The 16,216-nt window shown below is 36.9% G+C and overlaps 1 protein-coding gene across 7 annotated transcripts in view; it reads left to right on the top strand.

The window, feature by feature from the left end:
• LOC126336369 (calcium-activated potassium channel slowpoke) overlaps positions 1-16,216 on the top strand; it is a 1,528,406-nt gene that overhangs the window by 942,994 nt on the left and 569,196 nt on the right. For 4 of the 7 annotated variants that reach the window (XM_049999994.1, XM_050000012.1, XM_050000034.1 and 1 more), the window contains one exon: positions 1,476-1,581. In XM_049999994.1, the coding sequence (XP_049855951.1) occupies positions 1,476-1,581 (106 nt within the window). Of the gene's footprint in view, positions 1-535; positions 642-1,475; positions 1,582-16,216 lie in introns of all 7 variants that reach the window. The other 3 variants (XM_050000004.1, XM_049999988.1, XM_049999979.1) reach the window with 1 other exon arrangement.

Here is a 16,216-nt window from a genome sequence, read left to right as displayed (position 1 = left end):
GAAAGATATCCTCTTATATGCAGGTAATATCAAATAAGTACCTTAACAATCAAGCTGGAATTAATTTTCCTTCTTATATGTTTGTGTTTCAATGTGTTATTTTTTCATTATGTTATGATGAATGAAGGAAATTTTAGAGAAACAGGACACTCTGGCAGATTGGCATATGAAGAACTGCTCTTTTTAGTTTACAATGCAACTCTTTTCTAGAGTAATTAGATGCAGCTCTATTTCAGTGCCAACAAAGTGTAGTGTCTTCATGTTCAATGTTGTCATTACATATGTTTCTACATAGAAATTATGTGCCTTGTTTAGTAAGTTCCTGTTTAGTTTTATACCAGAGGTCCATGTTTAAAGTGCTGGAAACTAGATTCTTTAGTACTGCTCTGTCTGATAGAAACCACTTTCCATTTCTTAAACAGAATTTGCAGCCACTGCACTTCTTCTGTTTCTGACATCCATCTCATTGTGGGAATTACTTTTTCCTAATCAACCACATAACCTATTGTAAGCCTATCAGCCACTTATATTGCAGGAAAGAGCCAGATCTCGAGCTGGAAGGACTGCTCAAACGGCACTACACGACTGTCGAGTTTTTTCAGGGAACTATGATGAATGCTGTAGATCTAGAGAGAGTGAAGGTAAACTCATTGCTGGCCTGGCTCTGGAATGCTGCGGTGCATCACATAGTCTCGCCCCATCTCGCTTGTATTTCTTTAATACCTATAAGCAGCACTTTTATTCAGACTGAAATCTTTTCATTGTTGCATCTGAAGTACAACTGATCTTAGAAAATGTGCATGTTTTCTAATAGCAGGAATGTAAGACATTAGCTGTAGTATAATAGCTAGTAGAGTTAGTCATGTAGTCTGACTGCTAAGTTACATTATATGCATTAATGTAATCTATATCAAATGATTTATATTAACTAGCATTACTTATAAGATAGTTTTCTGCTGCTAGTGTTCAATTTGTGTATGAAATATGTGGCACTATTGCCTTCAAATATTTGTTTTGAAATCTAGATGAAAATTTATATCTTATGGATTTGTCTTCTCTTTGAATTGCCTGTAATTCATTTTTGTACCTCAGGGAACGTTTCTGTTCACTGAAATTGGTTTTTCAGCATCTAAACGCTGCTGTGTAACCATTCAGGTGCAGCCATAAAAAGATTTCAGTTTGCTTTGTATTTTGCATGCATATAAGGAATACAAAGTCATCAGATTTGTACGATAATGACTGAAATAACAATTTGTTTGACTGAAGACAATTGTATATCCAAAATATTTTGAGCAGTGTGATGACTCTGTATTTCATGCATTTGTTTGCAGCATAATGTTAGCTGTTATGACCTGTTTAATTTTTTGTACTCTAGATTTTAGCATTGTAGGTTTTTATTAATAATTTATTTTGTTCTTCATTATTTATCTGGTCCGGTGATTCTTTTTTCGTGCGGGCGGTGTTGGAATGAGCAGAAAACCACCAGACCTTGAGTTGGAAGGCCTGTTCAAGAGGCATTTCACTACTGTTGAATTCTTCCAAGGTTCAATAATGAATCCAATTGATCTTCAACGGGTTAAGGTGAGACAAGACTGGCGGAGCAGTGCAAATAAAAATATTTTCATCCCCTGGAATTTTAGTAATTGTTACCAATACCAAGAACAGCCCTATTACATAATGCATGTAACAGATATGTTCCTACTTTAAGCATAATTGAATAATGTTTAATAATTATAAACAGTGCAGCTATTAAGATATGAAATCAGATAATGAATCAGTTTTAACCTGATGTTACTCAAAGAACTAAAAAAAGCAACGAAACCAATTTTACTAGACTTGACTTTGGACCCTTTTGCTGCAGGAGCCAGAGGAAAGGTTATTAGATGGACAGACAGACATGTAGAATATGGCTTTATTTCTTTTAAGTATTGTTTTATTTAATTTACTCTTTTCTGTTAATCGGTACACCATGGGAAAATATGTAACTATTCCTATTTCTCACAAGTTTGATGAGTGATTATCTCTACTTTACATTTAGCTTCACACAGTTTTCCCTCCATATTTATAGGTTAGCTCCCACTTGTGTATGTTTTCGGTACTCAGTGGCACACAAAGGTTATTAAATATCATAAAATAACAGCATTTCATTATCTGCTAGGAGCTGAAAATTTTCAAAAGAATGAAAGTTTTACTAAAGAGTGTCTGTCTTACAGATCAAGTGGATAAAGTGTATCTTATTCTTTTTAATTTCTTGATATTTTTGAGGAGATAATGGATGATGGATACACAGGCAACAAATGTGGTCATTAATACCCCCATATGGTGAGCAGAAGCAGAATGTTGTATACACAGATCAACTGTCATTCAGAATATTTGCAGCAGTGTTTCATCACATGTGTGGAACAGGGTCATAACTGCCTAATGGTATGGATAATGGTTGAGCCTGCTGTGTACTACCCACTTGCCATGGAAGAGAACATTCATTACAATTGTCAACAGTGATCCAGTTATACATACCTAACAAATGGATTATAAAATGCACGTCAAAAGTACTTGAGGCATATTTTACGTGACTGTACATGGTATCTGCAATATTTGCAAAAGAAGTGGAAACTGATTGAGGCTGATTTTCATTTGCTGGTAGAAATCTGTCTTTCCCATGACTAGTATCATCCTGGCATTAGTCATCCATTTGGTTCATTAGCAAGGCTACATTTCAATAGATGAAATCATAAACCTACTAAATTCATGTGTGTGAGTAGCTAATAGTCCCTTTGATGTGATTGTTGCTAATCACTTGTACAAACTTGAACTCATTCTGTTGTATAGTATTATCCATGATCAGTTGAATGGACCAGCTTACTTGGCATTTTGAGAGATATACTGTCTGTACAGGGGAACTGTCTTTAGGAGCTGACCTCTTCATGCATCTTCTGGATAACAGATCCCCAGGACAATCCAATTTGTGTGTACCTCAGTTTTTGCACAAGACTTTCCAAAGACGATGGATCAGGTTTGGAGGTACTGTGCATTGACATGCACTGCCTCCTGGCTTCACTGAGCCTCTTTGTGGTGTTAAGGCATAGAAAGCATGTTTACCATACTCTAGCTTAACACACAACAACTTGGAACAATATCTCCATAACACATGTGCAGCTGTTTAACTGAGCTGAGGCATTTTCAAGCATGCTTTGTTGCTCAATATAGTAACTTTGACCATCTCCTGTAATGTGATGATCGTATTCCAGTAACACTGTGGCACACAAGTCAGAACTACCCATGCTCATAGAAACATTTTATATTGTTTTGATCTTAGGGAACATCTTCCAACATTATTACAAATGTTTAGGCACACCCAATGTATTAATGACTTTGCAATAGGGTAAATTGCATGTCAGTATATGCAAGGTCATCCATTACATAAAGTCCTTCCTCCTTTCAATGCTTACTTACTATTTTCTGACTATTACCCATATAGCTGCATACTCTGCACTATTTAGCACATAAATGGTTTGCACAATTTGTCATGTAAATGTTATTTTTTCCTTGTACTAATGATTTTCAAAAACTGTATCCTGCCTTTCTAAGAAGTCCAGTATAAAGAATCTGGACCATCACCAATAAAGGCATGTATTCTTAAACAACTTCATGAAATGAACCCCAGCATGTGTCAGAGTCTAGTCTGTAATATTGGCATTTTTCATAATGTCTGTAATTTAAAATTTCATATTTCTATTTTGTTTTCTTTGATTTTTTGTTGTATTTGATATATCGATACTTTAGTACTGCATGAAGTAACTGTTGTGCTCCTCACAACACATAAATTTTAAAACAAGATTTTAAACTTTTTAATTATTATTTAAAGGTCACAATAGCATTACTGGTGCTTAATGTCAGTCTAGTGAACACACTACTTGTATTTATTGTTGTAATGATGTGTTTAAAATTCCATGCACAGTAAACATAGCACCTTAATTACTATAGGTTCAAACATATCACTTTCTGTTGTCCAAGACAGCTGTAACTGATTTGATCAACTATTATTACAACTTCAGCTTGCATTAAATGCACAATGCTTATTAAGATAATGTCTTGGCTGTCTTTTTGCCATTGTGTTAAGAACACAATATCTTCTTGAAAATGTGTTATTGTATCATAGTTCTGAAATCTTTCATTTTTCTCCTTATATGCAGCAGTTGTTGTAGAACACATATAGGGTTGTATAGATGCTCACTAACCGAGGCAATTGCAGTGCTATTTCCAATATATTACTCTTATTGCAAGCTTTTCAGCATTCACAAAATTAACTTCAAGCTCTGCTATTGTTTAGTTACGAGGATTAGTGCATGCATAAACCAGTGGGAAAGCTCCTATCAGAACACAAAAAATACAAATGTGTTCCTGTTTATTTAAAAGACTGACTGAAAAGTACAGTACCAGCTGTCTCATTTTATCTTTCTTTACAAATTTTCCGAAATATCTTGGCACTTGCACATATGCTTTTGTTGACATGCAAATCAACTCAAGCTTCCCTAACAGTAACTCACTCATGCCCACTAGTCTATCCCTGTAAGTTGCTAAAATCTATCCACTTCTAATAATCCTTTCGCACTCATTCATTCAGTGCAACTCGTTGTCATTACCTCTGTGTGTCTCACTGTCATTGTCTCTTGTGTCACAGTCCCCTTCATTCTGTCCTGCCACTACAGTCCCCTCTCACTGTCATTATCTCTCTCTTCCTTCTCATTGTTGTACACTCTGTCTCTCGTTGTTACTGGCTCTCACTCATTTTCTCTTTCTCTTTATTCCTCCCCCTCCCTCCCTTTCAATTGGCACTGTCTTCTTCTCTTTACTCCTTCCCCATGGCACTGTCTCCTTCACTCTTTTTCCCAGGACTATTCTGTCACTGACTGTTTCACTGTCAGTGTGTCCCTCTCTTTCTCTCACACTGCTATTGTCTCCTTTGCTCTTTCTACTATCTTCCAGTATGTATTACTTTTCTGTCTTGTTGCCACTGTCATGGTATTCTTCTCTCTAAGTATAAGAAAGCGCCAACATATTAGAAAGCCAAAATTTTTGAAGGTGCTGAGGAAGGTACAATGAGACAGCTGGTACCCCACTTTCTGTCAGATTCTTTTAAATAAACAGGAACATGATAACATTTTTTGTGTTAAAACAGCAGCATTTTTCTACTGGTTTCCTTCTTTTCCCTGCTGCAACAGGGAATGTAACTCATATGAAAATAAATGTATTGGTCAGTAAAGTGTAGACAGTTTACTTATATGAAAGTGATATAACACTAAAATAATTTTACATCTCAGGCCAGATTTTACAAGCAAAAAAATTTTGCATGTGCTTCACTACTACAACATGAGATTGCTAGATGATAATGGAGATACTATATTTGTTCATGCTACATCACTTTATAAACCATACTTTTATCTTACACCAGATTTTAATGTGTATTGTACATGTTCAAGTAGGGTAACTTTGAACGTCTGTATCTTGGAAATTGATAATGATATGAAGAAAATTTTCAAGGTTGTTAAAGATCAGTATCTTTGGAATATATCCTCAAAATTTCGATCATTTCCTGTGTATAGCTGTCTTGGAATCCTTGGTTGGGTTTTGCTTCAATGGTGACAGAGAAAATATAGTAAAAAACCATTTTTATGGGGTTTTCTGAGAAACCGCCAATGATCTATTGGTGCTTCCTTAAGTCACATGAAGCCTACCATCGACCATATGAAACTGAAAAAGAACCAACTGATTTTTTCCATTTTACTAAGCAGTAGGAAGTGTGTAATATTCATATTTTCACCCTCTAGTGTAGGGAACTAACACTAAGATGATCTTTCTGCTGGGTGTACAAGTGGTCACTAGCCCAGAGCTATCCAAAACATTTCACTCTACCTTTTAAATGGCAATATAACCAGAGGTTTGAGTGCAAGAAAATTTCATTTTTATAAATTTTTTGCATGGTGACTAATGGGAAACTTGACAGTAAAGTCTAGGAGCTAGCAAATGGGAACTCAATATTAAGAGAGTATTAAAATTCATAGTGTAGTTTTGGAGGTTAGGGGATTTAATAATTGTGAAAATCCCCACAGTCTATAAAAAGTTTTAAAAAGTCAGAGTCTTTTCTCTGTTGAATTCAGTTTTGTTGTACCATCTGAGTATATTCTGCTCCTTCTCACTTTCATTCTCTCTACGGCAATATATCAACACTTTTCCTTTTATTCTTTCTTTTGCTTCCTCTTTCTGATCAATCTGCAAAAATGCTTTGCACCTGTTACCTTTCACACATTTACATCATTACCCATCCCGATTGTGAAAAAGTCAAATCTTAATCACATTCTTCTACTATCCTATATCTACATCTACATCTGTACTCTGCAAACCACTGTGAAGTGTATGGCAGACGATACATCCCCTTGTACCAGCTTTTGTGTATTAAGAGTTTCTTCCCATTTTGTTCACGTATGGAGTGCCAGAAGAATGATTATTTGAATACCCCTGTCGAAGTAATTATTCTAATCTTATCTTAACGATCCCTATGTGAATGATACTTTGGCGGTTGTGGTATATTCCTAGAGTCCTCATTTAAAGCTAGTTCTTGAAACTTTAGTAATAGACTTTCTTGGGATAATTTATGTCTGTCTTCAAGAGTCTTCCTGTTCTGTTCCTTCAGTGTTTCTGTGACACTCTCCCATGCGTAAACAGACTTGTGACCATTCGTGCTGCCCTTCTCTGTTTACATTCAGTATCCTCTGTTAGTCCTGTTTGGTATGGATCCCATACACAGAGGTATTCTAGAACAGGTCACACCAGCGATTTACTCCTTTATGGGCTAATTACGTGTCCCCAGTATTCTCCAAATACACAGAGATCTACCACCTGCTTTACCCAAAGCTCAGCCTTTGTCAGCACTCCGTTTCATATCCCTACAAAGTGTTACACCCAAGTATTTGTATGAGCTGGCCAATTCCAATAGTGACTCATTGATATTATAGTCAATTGTTTTCTTGTTTTGTGAAGTGCACAATTTTACATTTCTGAACATTTAAAGCATGTCGCCAGACTTTGGACCATTTTTAAATCTTATCAAGGTCTGACTGAATATGAGGAGGAACTAAAAAAAATGAAATAACATTCCTGTGGGTGGAGTTTGTGTAGTACCCAATTCTGCCGCTAGGTGTCTACAGCACACCTCATTGCCAGTTCAGTGTCACATGTGTTGTTGTTCTGTTCATCTGCTGTGATTGTTTTTGCTAGCACTGTTTTGTTCTTGTTACATGGAGTTTATCCACAGTGGGAACTAATGAACTTGGTGACTGTTCCTTTATAGGGGGTAGAAAAATTTCTGCAACCAGTCACAATAAAAGATTATTTCTGCTTCACAAGACCAGTTTTGGGCTTTCGCCCATTATCAGGTTTTTATACATTGATGTTCATGTTTATATTGTTGTATTGTTGGAGATCACTATTTGAATCCAAAGAAAATTATTCACTGGTGACTAAACAGATACAAATGGAACAATTATATGTGGCAAGGCAGCATTTGTCAAAAACTTAAAGATGATGTATCCTTTTTATAATTATGCTGTGGTGATAATACTTTATTTAAGTACAGATACATTTTTGACAAACGATGCTGCCTTGCCACTTACAGTTATTCCACTTGTATCTGTTTAGTCACCAGCAAATAATTGTCTTTGTATTCAAACAGTGATCTCCGGCAATATAAACATCTACATACATGTATAAATACCTGATGATGGGCACAAGCCGAAAACCGGTTGTTTGATGAATAAATAATCTTTTATTGTGACTGGTAGTAGAAATTTTTCTACACCCTGTTCTCGTTACATTTTTTATGACAGTAAGTTTAAGTGAACAATGTGCAGCTGTGAAATTTTGTTCTCTGCACAGTAAAAATGCTGCTGAAACTGTTTTAATGTTGAAAACAGCTTAACAAGATGACACTATGGGAAAAACTCAAGTGTACGAATGGTTTGCTCAATTTAACAATGGCGACATCTCAACTGTGACAAACCTCAACCTGGACATCCATCAACTGCTCAAATCGATGGAAATATTGGAAAAATTTGAGAGCTTGTGCTCACAGACTGTCGACAGATAATTGATCAACTGTCAGGGACTATGGGTTGCCTTGGAACTTGGTTCAGCGAATTTTAATAGAAGATTTGGGAATGAAAAAGGTTGCTGCCTAGTTTGTTCATTAGATCCTATCTGCAGCTCATGGTCTAGTGGCTAGCGTCCTACCTCTGGATCATGGGGTCCTGGGTTTGATTCTCGGCCAGGTTGGGGTTTTTCTCTTCCTGGGACTGGGTGTTTATGTTGTCCTCATCATTTCATCATCATCATCTTTATTTGTGACAGTAGCTTGATTGGACTGTGTAAACAATTGGACTGTGTAAAAATTAGGAGTTTGTATGGGCACTGATGACCATGCAGTTGAATTCCCCACAAACCGAAGAACATCATCATCTGTGGGTTTTGACTCAAAATCAAAAGGAATATAGAGTTGAAATATGTTGTGCTTTGAAACAACAGCTTGAAACGATCTAGGTCATTACTGGTGACAAGTAGAAACAGAGCAGCAGTCAAACCAATGGAAAATGTCATCATCATCATGATGTCCAAAAAAAGTCATCGGCTCAAATCAAACATCAAAACAGCTGATTTCCTTTTTTGATGCTAGGTCATAGTTCGTTCAGAGTTGTTCCCCCAGGCCGGACCGTCAATCAGTCCTTTTTAAGATGATTGCGCAACATTGTTTTTAAAGAAAGACTTGATTTGTGGCAGACAGGAGACTGGTTCATCCGTCACAACAATGCACCTGCATATGCAACAATCTCTCATAGATAGTTCTGGCTACAAAGCGCACCTGATTCGTCTGATGTGGCTCCTTGTGACTTTTTCTTGTTCCCGTGCATAAAAAGGAGCACAAAAGGATGCTGATTTGACAACACTGAAGAAGTCAAGAATAAAATGAGGGAGAAGCTTGTCAGCCAATTCTGAAGATTACTACAAAAAGTATTTCAAACAGTGGGAGCACTGATGGGATAAATGCATTAGTTCTAATGAGAGTATTTTGAAGGGGATAAGCTTGTTTTGTAAACAGTTTGAAAATATATAAGTTTCTAAAACATAGGTCAAGCTCCTTTTTCTTTAAACCCTCTCATTTACATGACTTCTTTCAGACAGTACTTCAATATACATAACTGCATCATCCACAAAAAGTCTGAGATTACTATTTATATTATGTGCAAGCTCATCCATATACAACATGAACAGCAAGAATCTCATCACACTTCCCTGGGGCACACTTGAAATTACATCTGTATACATACATACATTATGTGACTCTCCATCCTAGCTGACTTGCTGCATCTCCCTGCCAAAAAGTCTTCAATTTAGTCTATGGTGCTGAGTCAAATACATTTCTGAAACCAAGAAATACTGTGCATCTACCTGCCTACCTTCATTCATAGCTTTCAGTATGTCATGTGAGAAAAATGCAAGTTGGGTTTCACATGATCAGTGTTTTCAGAATCCGTGCTGGTTAGCATTTAGGAGATAATTATGTTAAAGATACCTCATTATGTTTGAGCTCTGAATATGTTCTAAAAGTCTACAACAAATCAGTGTCAAGTATAATAGTCTTGTGGATCACTTCTACTAGCCTTCTTGTAGATGGTTGCGACCTGTATCTTCTTCCAAGAGCTGGGCATGGTATTTCTGTTTGAGGCATCTACGATAGATTGTAGTTAAAAGAGGGGCAAACTGAGCCACAAATTCAGTAGGAATCTGACAGGGATGTCATCAGGCCATGGAGCTTTGTTTAATTTTAATGATTTCAGCTGTTTCTCAACATCACAGACACTAACACTTATTTCATTCACCTTCAGAGTATTACAAGGATTAAATTGTGGCAGTTCTCCTGAGGTTTTCTTTGTAGAGGAACATTTGAAAACAGAGACAAGCATTTCAGCTTTTACTTTGACACCCTCACTTTCAATTCCTGGCTCATTTGCTAGGGAGTGGACACTAACTTTTGTGTCACTAACAGCCTTCACATATGACCAGAATTTCTTTGGGTCTTGTGAAGTATCATTTACACTGTTCGCCTGTAGTAGCCATTGAAGGTATTATTCATTACTCTCTTGACAGTGAAACACGTTTCATTCTGCATGTCTCTGTCTATAGCGCAATGCTTTTATTTATTAATTTATTTTACACATATTATGCAGTAATCTTTGTTTCTGTAGAAGTTTCTTTACAGTGACCTTATACCTTGGAGGTTCCCTTCCATTATGAACTGTTCTACTGGATAAATATAAATCCAGTGCATCGTCAACTATTCTTTCAAACTTGAACCAGAGTTCCTCTACATGCTTGTGCCCCTTGCTGGAAGTTTCAAGTTAATCATTGATATATGGCACTACTGTTTTTTTTAAATCTAGTTTACTCAATGTACATACCTTTCTGCTTGTTTTAGTTGTCCTTTGTACTATGGTAATCACTGTTGTAGCAACCGCGTCATGGTCACTGATACCTATTTCAATGTGGACACCCTGAAAGAAATTAGGTCTACATGTTGCCATTAGATCCAATATATTTCCATCATTAATGGAGTTCATAACTATCTGTTCTACGTAGTTTTCAGAGAAGACGTTTACTAATTTTTCACAGGATCTCCTATAATGCCCACCACTAGCAAAACTGTAATTTTCCCAGTTGGCTGTTGGATGATTAAAGTCTCCACCAATGATTACAATATGATTGGGAAACTTGTGTACTAGTAAACTGAGGTTTTACCTAAATTTTTTGCTCACATCAGGAGATGAGTCTGGTGGGTGATAGAATAATCCAATTATCATCTTATGCCCACCCCTGATACTGAGTATTGCCCAAATAATCTCACATGCAGCTTTAGTTTTGGTAAGGTGCATTTGAGTTTCTTGTATAGTATGACAAATACATCACCTCCATTTCCCATTTGCCTATCCTTTCAATATACACTTAATTTTTTCTCAAAAATCTCAGTGGTATCAGTTTCAGATTTCAACCACTTTTCCATACCTAGTATTATGTGAGCTTCACTGGCCTCAGGAGCACTTTGAACTATAGCACTTTGTTGCAAATGCTTTGGCAGTTAACCATTAGGATTTTAATACTCACACCTGTGGGATGCATTTCTTTCCCTCTTACACAGGTACTTCTGAGTTTTCTACAGCTGTCATTATCTGGATTGGATATTTGGATTGGATGGAGAGTTGCCTAATCTTAAATATTCCTTGTGTGCAACCCACACACAACCAGATACCTGAGTAGCAGCCTGTAATATGTAGTGCTCACCTGACCCATTAGGATCCTACAGTTCTCAACCATGTGGCAGTAGTCCAGGAAGTCATGGCCTAGCTTGTTACAGAACCTTCGAAGTCTCTGGTTTGGTCCCTCCACCTGACTGAGAACCAAAGGGTCATGATCAGTTCTGGGGACAATGTTAAAAACTGTGAGCTTCGTTGGAACTCCAAGAACAAGGCTGGTCTTCTCAATCTCCTCTGCCAGTCATTGGAATGACTCAAGCATGACCTTGGAGCACAGATGACAGGTATCATTTGTTCCAATGTGTGCCATAATCTGCAGTTGCTTGCATCCTGTTCCCTCAGTAGCTGTTGGAATAGCCTCTAAAACATGTCGAATGATGCCCCAATGCACACTCACCAAGTGCACCTGGTGTCCTTTCCTGTCCCTTACGGGGTACCATCTTTCACCATATGTTTGAACTGCTGATGATTAATAGACCCCTACCATTTTGCAGTTGCAAAAAAAGGTGAAGTGAATCCCACTGGCTCAGTTTCACAAAAAGACAGTACCACCTCAAACTTGTTGGTTAGGAGGGTCAGTACAATGCCCTGAGGCCTCTTCCACCTTGTACAGAATACCTTGATGTACCATTGTCATGCTACTCACAGTCAAGTGGACAAGTAATAACAGACTCTATATTTTATGCAGAGAAGACAGGGTCCACAGGAGAGGATAGTACTTGAGACACCTCTGGTACCAGTACCACAGGTACACAACTCTTGGGAGCTCTTCCAACAAACCGATTTGCACCAGTCGCCAGTCATTTGATAGTAATCAGAACAATTTCTAGCTGTTTGTGAACATCAACCAACTCATCCTCCTGTTCGAAAACAGTATTCTTGGTGCTCTTATGAGCACTCTGTCAGTTGACCATCTTCAGACAAATTTAAGGCCTCATTTCCATTCAGTATTTGACAGATATAATTTGTTATTAACTTGATACCCACTTTGCTTCTGCCTCAAATTTATCTGATGATCTACTGATTAAAAGCACTCACAGAAGTAAATAAATGCCATTGAGACTATTTACTACAGTCAGTATGTGGCAGCTGCTGCAATGCTACAGAAACTATGTCAAAAATTCTTGCACATTGTGTTGTTGTCCAAATTACTTACTAAAAATGGAATCACTGTACTGCAAAAGTTCATATAATTTCTTTGTCACTTGTTATTTGACAACAATAAATGTCAGTAAAATCTTTACTCTGGAATATCCTGACTTCTTGTTGGTCACATAAAGATTGTTTCTATTGTGCATTGGTGGCTGAAACAGCTAAAAATGCAACAATTCTTAAAGATATCTTCACATACTTGTACAACTGATAAAAGCTCTCTCATGTCTCCAGCTGGGGAGCAGTATTAAAATACTGTGGCCTTTCAGAGATTGTCATACCCATCATTATATTGTGAAAAAAGTATGAAATTGTGCACAATGTTGTGGTACTTCCCTACTGCCATCCTGTCCAAAAACCAGAGAGCTTTTCATCAATGATACATGCAAGGAAAGTATATGATCACATAGCTTTGTACAAGTTCTCATCTTTGTATGTGTTTAACTATTCAACTTCATTATGTAAGTTAGCAACTCTGTTCTGTCAAGACTGTAATATTTTTTGCTGTTTTATGAACTGAAGGGATTAGGGGGAGATCAGTAAACTCCAATATTTGAAACAGGGTTCATGCACTGACCTTTGATCAGATATTCTTATCACTGCAGCCATTACATATTATCCATGCCTTCCATTCTCCTACTCTTAATTACATTACAATCAGAAATTCCTTATTCAGAATATGCCAGATTTAAGGTAATGAACTTTACATTATTGTGCTACTAGTCACGTTTCCTTCTTGAATCACTGATGATTTGGTAATCAGCTGATCAGTTGTAATAATTTTATTGAGTTACAGAGTAAATATTGGGAGCTTTTAAGCTGCAGCACTTGGCTCTTCGAAACAATTGCTACTCACCAAGCCAGCAAAGAGGAGGACATGTTGTAGAAATACCCTCACACTAGGGTAGAATTCCTTATCTCAGATCTGTGGCTACTAGAAAAGTACCATATATAGAAAAAGAAACTTTTGACTATCATGCTAAAATTCTATGGGGGATAGCCTGATTTCAAAGCAGCCTGTATTAAATTGAAGATGTTTAACTTTTTAGACTTGAGGACAGATTCCACTGGCTTGTGCATGTTCCAAATGGTCCCCACATATCCTAACTTTTTGCTGACTGCTGACCAGATGTGAAGACATAGTAATCAGCAGAAATGTGCACAATGAAGTAATATTAGATACAATCAAAAATCTCATATCAAACTATGACACAATGCTACACAGGTTCCATAGAATAAAACACCTCCACAGAACAAATTCAAAAGATTACAATTGAATTGGGAGTATAACTAACAGTTGACCTGCTACCTATGGAGAGATTGACACCACAGCTAACAACCTAACCCAAAAGATACAAGCCGCCACAACACACACAGATATAATGACAGTGCAAGGAAGAAGCTACAGCATAAAATTACCTCCCCCAACTCCCAATCCACCACCCTTCACTCCTTTGTGAGCCATGATGACGCCAATTGACAAGTACCAGATTGCCTGATCTGGCCTTATAACATTAGGCTACTTGGCCTTGCTTTGTTGGTGCAGCAAACTGCAGAAAGCAAGGGGGAAAGTACAGCTGTTACTTTCCTGAGGAGATTCATCTGTATGGTATGGTCTAATGATGAATATTCTTTGTGGAAGCGGGGGGGATATGCTCCCAATAGATCATCAAATGGCCCTACATGTATTCCAATTTACTCTGTCCTACAAATTAGATGTCCATAGGGGCTTCCTAACCAGCTTTTCTTGTCGGGTAGGTTGTTGGGTCTGACCATCCAACAGCCGACCCATGTAGCGCTGTCTGGCTAGTATCCCAGCTGACTATCATCTGCTGTCTGTGCATGCAAAAATACAACTCATTTTAAAGTACATAATGTGGCAGATAGCAAGGCAGATACAGGTGTGCTGAGAAAGTTTCTACAAAGGGATCTTGTGTTTATTTCGTTACTATTATTTATTATGACTATTTATGCTACAAATGGATAGTGATAAAGTTTACTTAAACATCATTTGTTTTATTTTTTGTTTGTTTTACAGTACCTTAATGTACTTCTTCAGACAAATATAAATCGTATTGTAGGTTTCAGGCATCATTTTTTATAATAATTGTGGAGATATAACAGAAAATGAGGAGACTGAAACAGTGTATGAATGTGATAAAAGAAATTAGGTGGATGGTTAAGAAAGACAAGAATGTGATTGTAATAGGAGACTGGAATTCAATAGTAGAAAAAGGAAGAAAAGAAAATTAGTATGAGAAAATGCACTAGAGGAAAGAAATGAAAGGATAAACTAAGTGGTAGAATGTAACACAAAGCTAAATTCAATCAGTGCTAAAATTTCATTTCACAGTCATTGAAAGAGTTATATATGTAAAATACACACATAGACACCAGAAGACATCAGACAATTTTTATGTGTTGGCAAGACAGCAGTATCAAAACCAGATGTCAAACTACCAAACATTTTACTGTGGCAGTTGTAGATTCTGACCTTAATTAATTGGTTATGCACTGCAGATTAAAAGTGCAGAAATTTAATCAAAGTAGAAAATTAAGGGTTTGGTACCTGAGTAAATTGAAGGAGCCACTGGTTGTTGAGAATTAAAGGCAACACTTGGCAGTTACTGACTGAAACAGTGGAATGGTGTTAATTGAAGATAAATGGGTAGGTTTGAGAAATGAAGTAACAGATAATCAAAGGGGCAAAGGGATGAAGCCCAGTAACAACCCTCAGATAACTCTTGAGATAATTAATTTAATTGACAGAAGGATGAAATATTTAAAAAAATTGTAGCAAATGAAGAAGAATAATGGAATACAGAGATCATACAAATGAGATTAACAGGAAGTTCAAAAAGGCAAAGAATACATGACTAAAAGACAAATTTAAATTTTTAGAAGCATGCATGAGTTTGGGAAAGATAGGTGCCACATATAAGAAAATTAAAATGTCCTTTAGAGAGAAGGAAAGCATCAGGAGTTTAGATAGCAAGCCACAACTCAATACAGAAAGAAAAGCTGAAAAGTGGATGGAATATATTGAAGGACTATGCAAATGATTGCACTTGGGAGACAGTACTGTGGACAGAAAGGAGGAGGTACATGAAGACAATTTTTTAGATACAATACTGTGGGAAAATTTGACAGAGCACTGAAAGACCTAAGTGGAAACAAGGCACATGAAGTAGATGACATTTCTTCAGATTTATTGAGATCTTTGAGGGAGCTGGGCATTATAAAACTATTGCACCCTGTTCACAAAGTATATAAGAGAGGCAAAATATCCTAAGCCCTCAAGAAGGAAGTAAAAAATCCAATTCCAAAGCAAGTAGGTGCATAGAGGTATGAATATTATGGGACTACCTGTTTTATGATGAGTTACCTATGTGGAAGACAGAGGCCACCCAGTCTGGTGTGCCTGAAACCTTGCAATTGTGATAGGTATACAGTAGTTGCCTTTTGTGTCTGCAGACTGATGTTACTTCTGATATACATCCACCAGTTGCTGTAACTATACTCAGATCAGTTTAGTTGTGCTTTACAGATATATTCCTGAATGGTTGTGTGTAATCAAGCCATCTTTGTGATCGATAAGATAAAAAAGCTTGCCTTAACAATGTAAATTTGGACACAGCTGAAAGTTTCACAGAAAAACTAAGTAACTATCAATTTCTAAAATGATGGTCAGTCTTTATTAATTTAGA

The sequence above is a fragment of the Schistocerca gregaria genome, chromosome 1, assembly GCF_023897955.1.
Source record: "Schistocerca gregaria isolate iqSchGreg1 chromosome 1, iqSchGreg1.2, whole genome shotgun sequence".
NCBI classification, from domain to species: domain Eukaryota; kingdom Metazoa; phylum Arthropoda; class Insecta; order Orthoptera; family Acrididae; genus Schistocerca; species Schistocerca gregaria.
The sequence above is the reverse complement of the archived record's forward strand: the minus strand, read 5'-3'. Positions and strand labels throughout refer to the sequence as shown.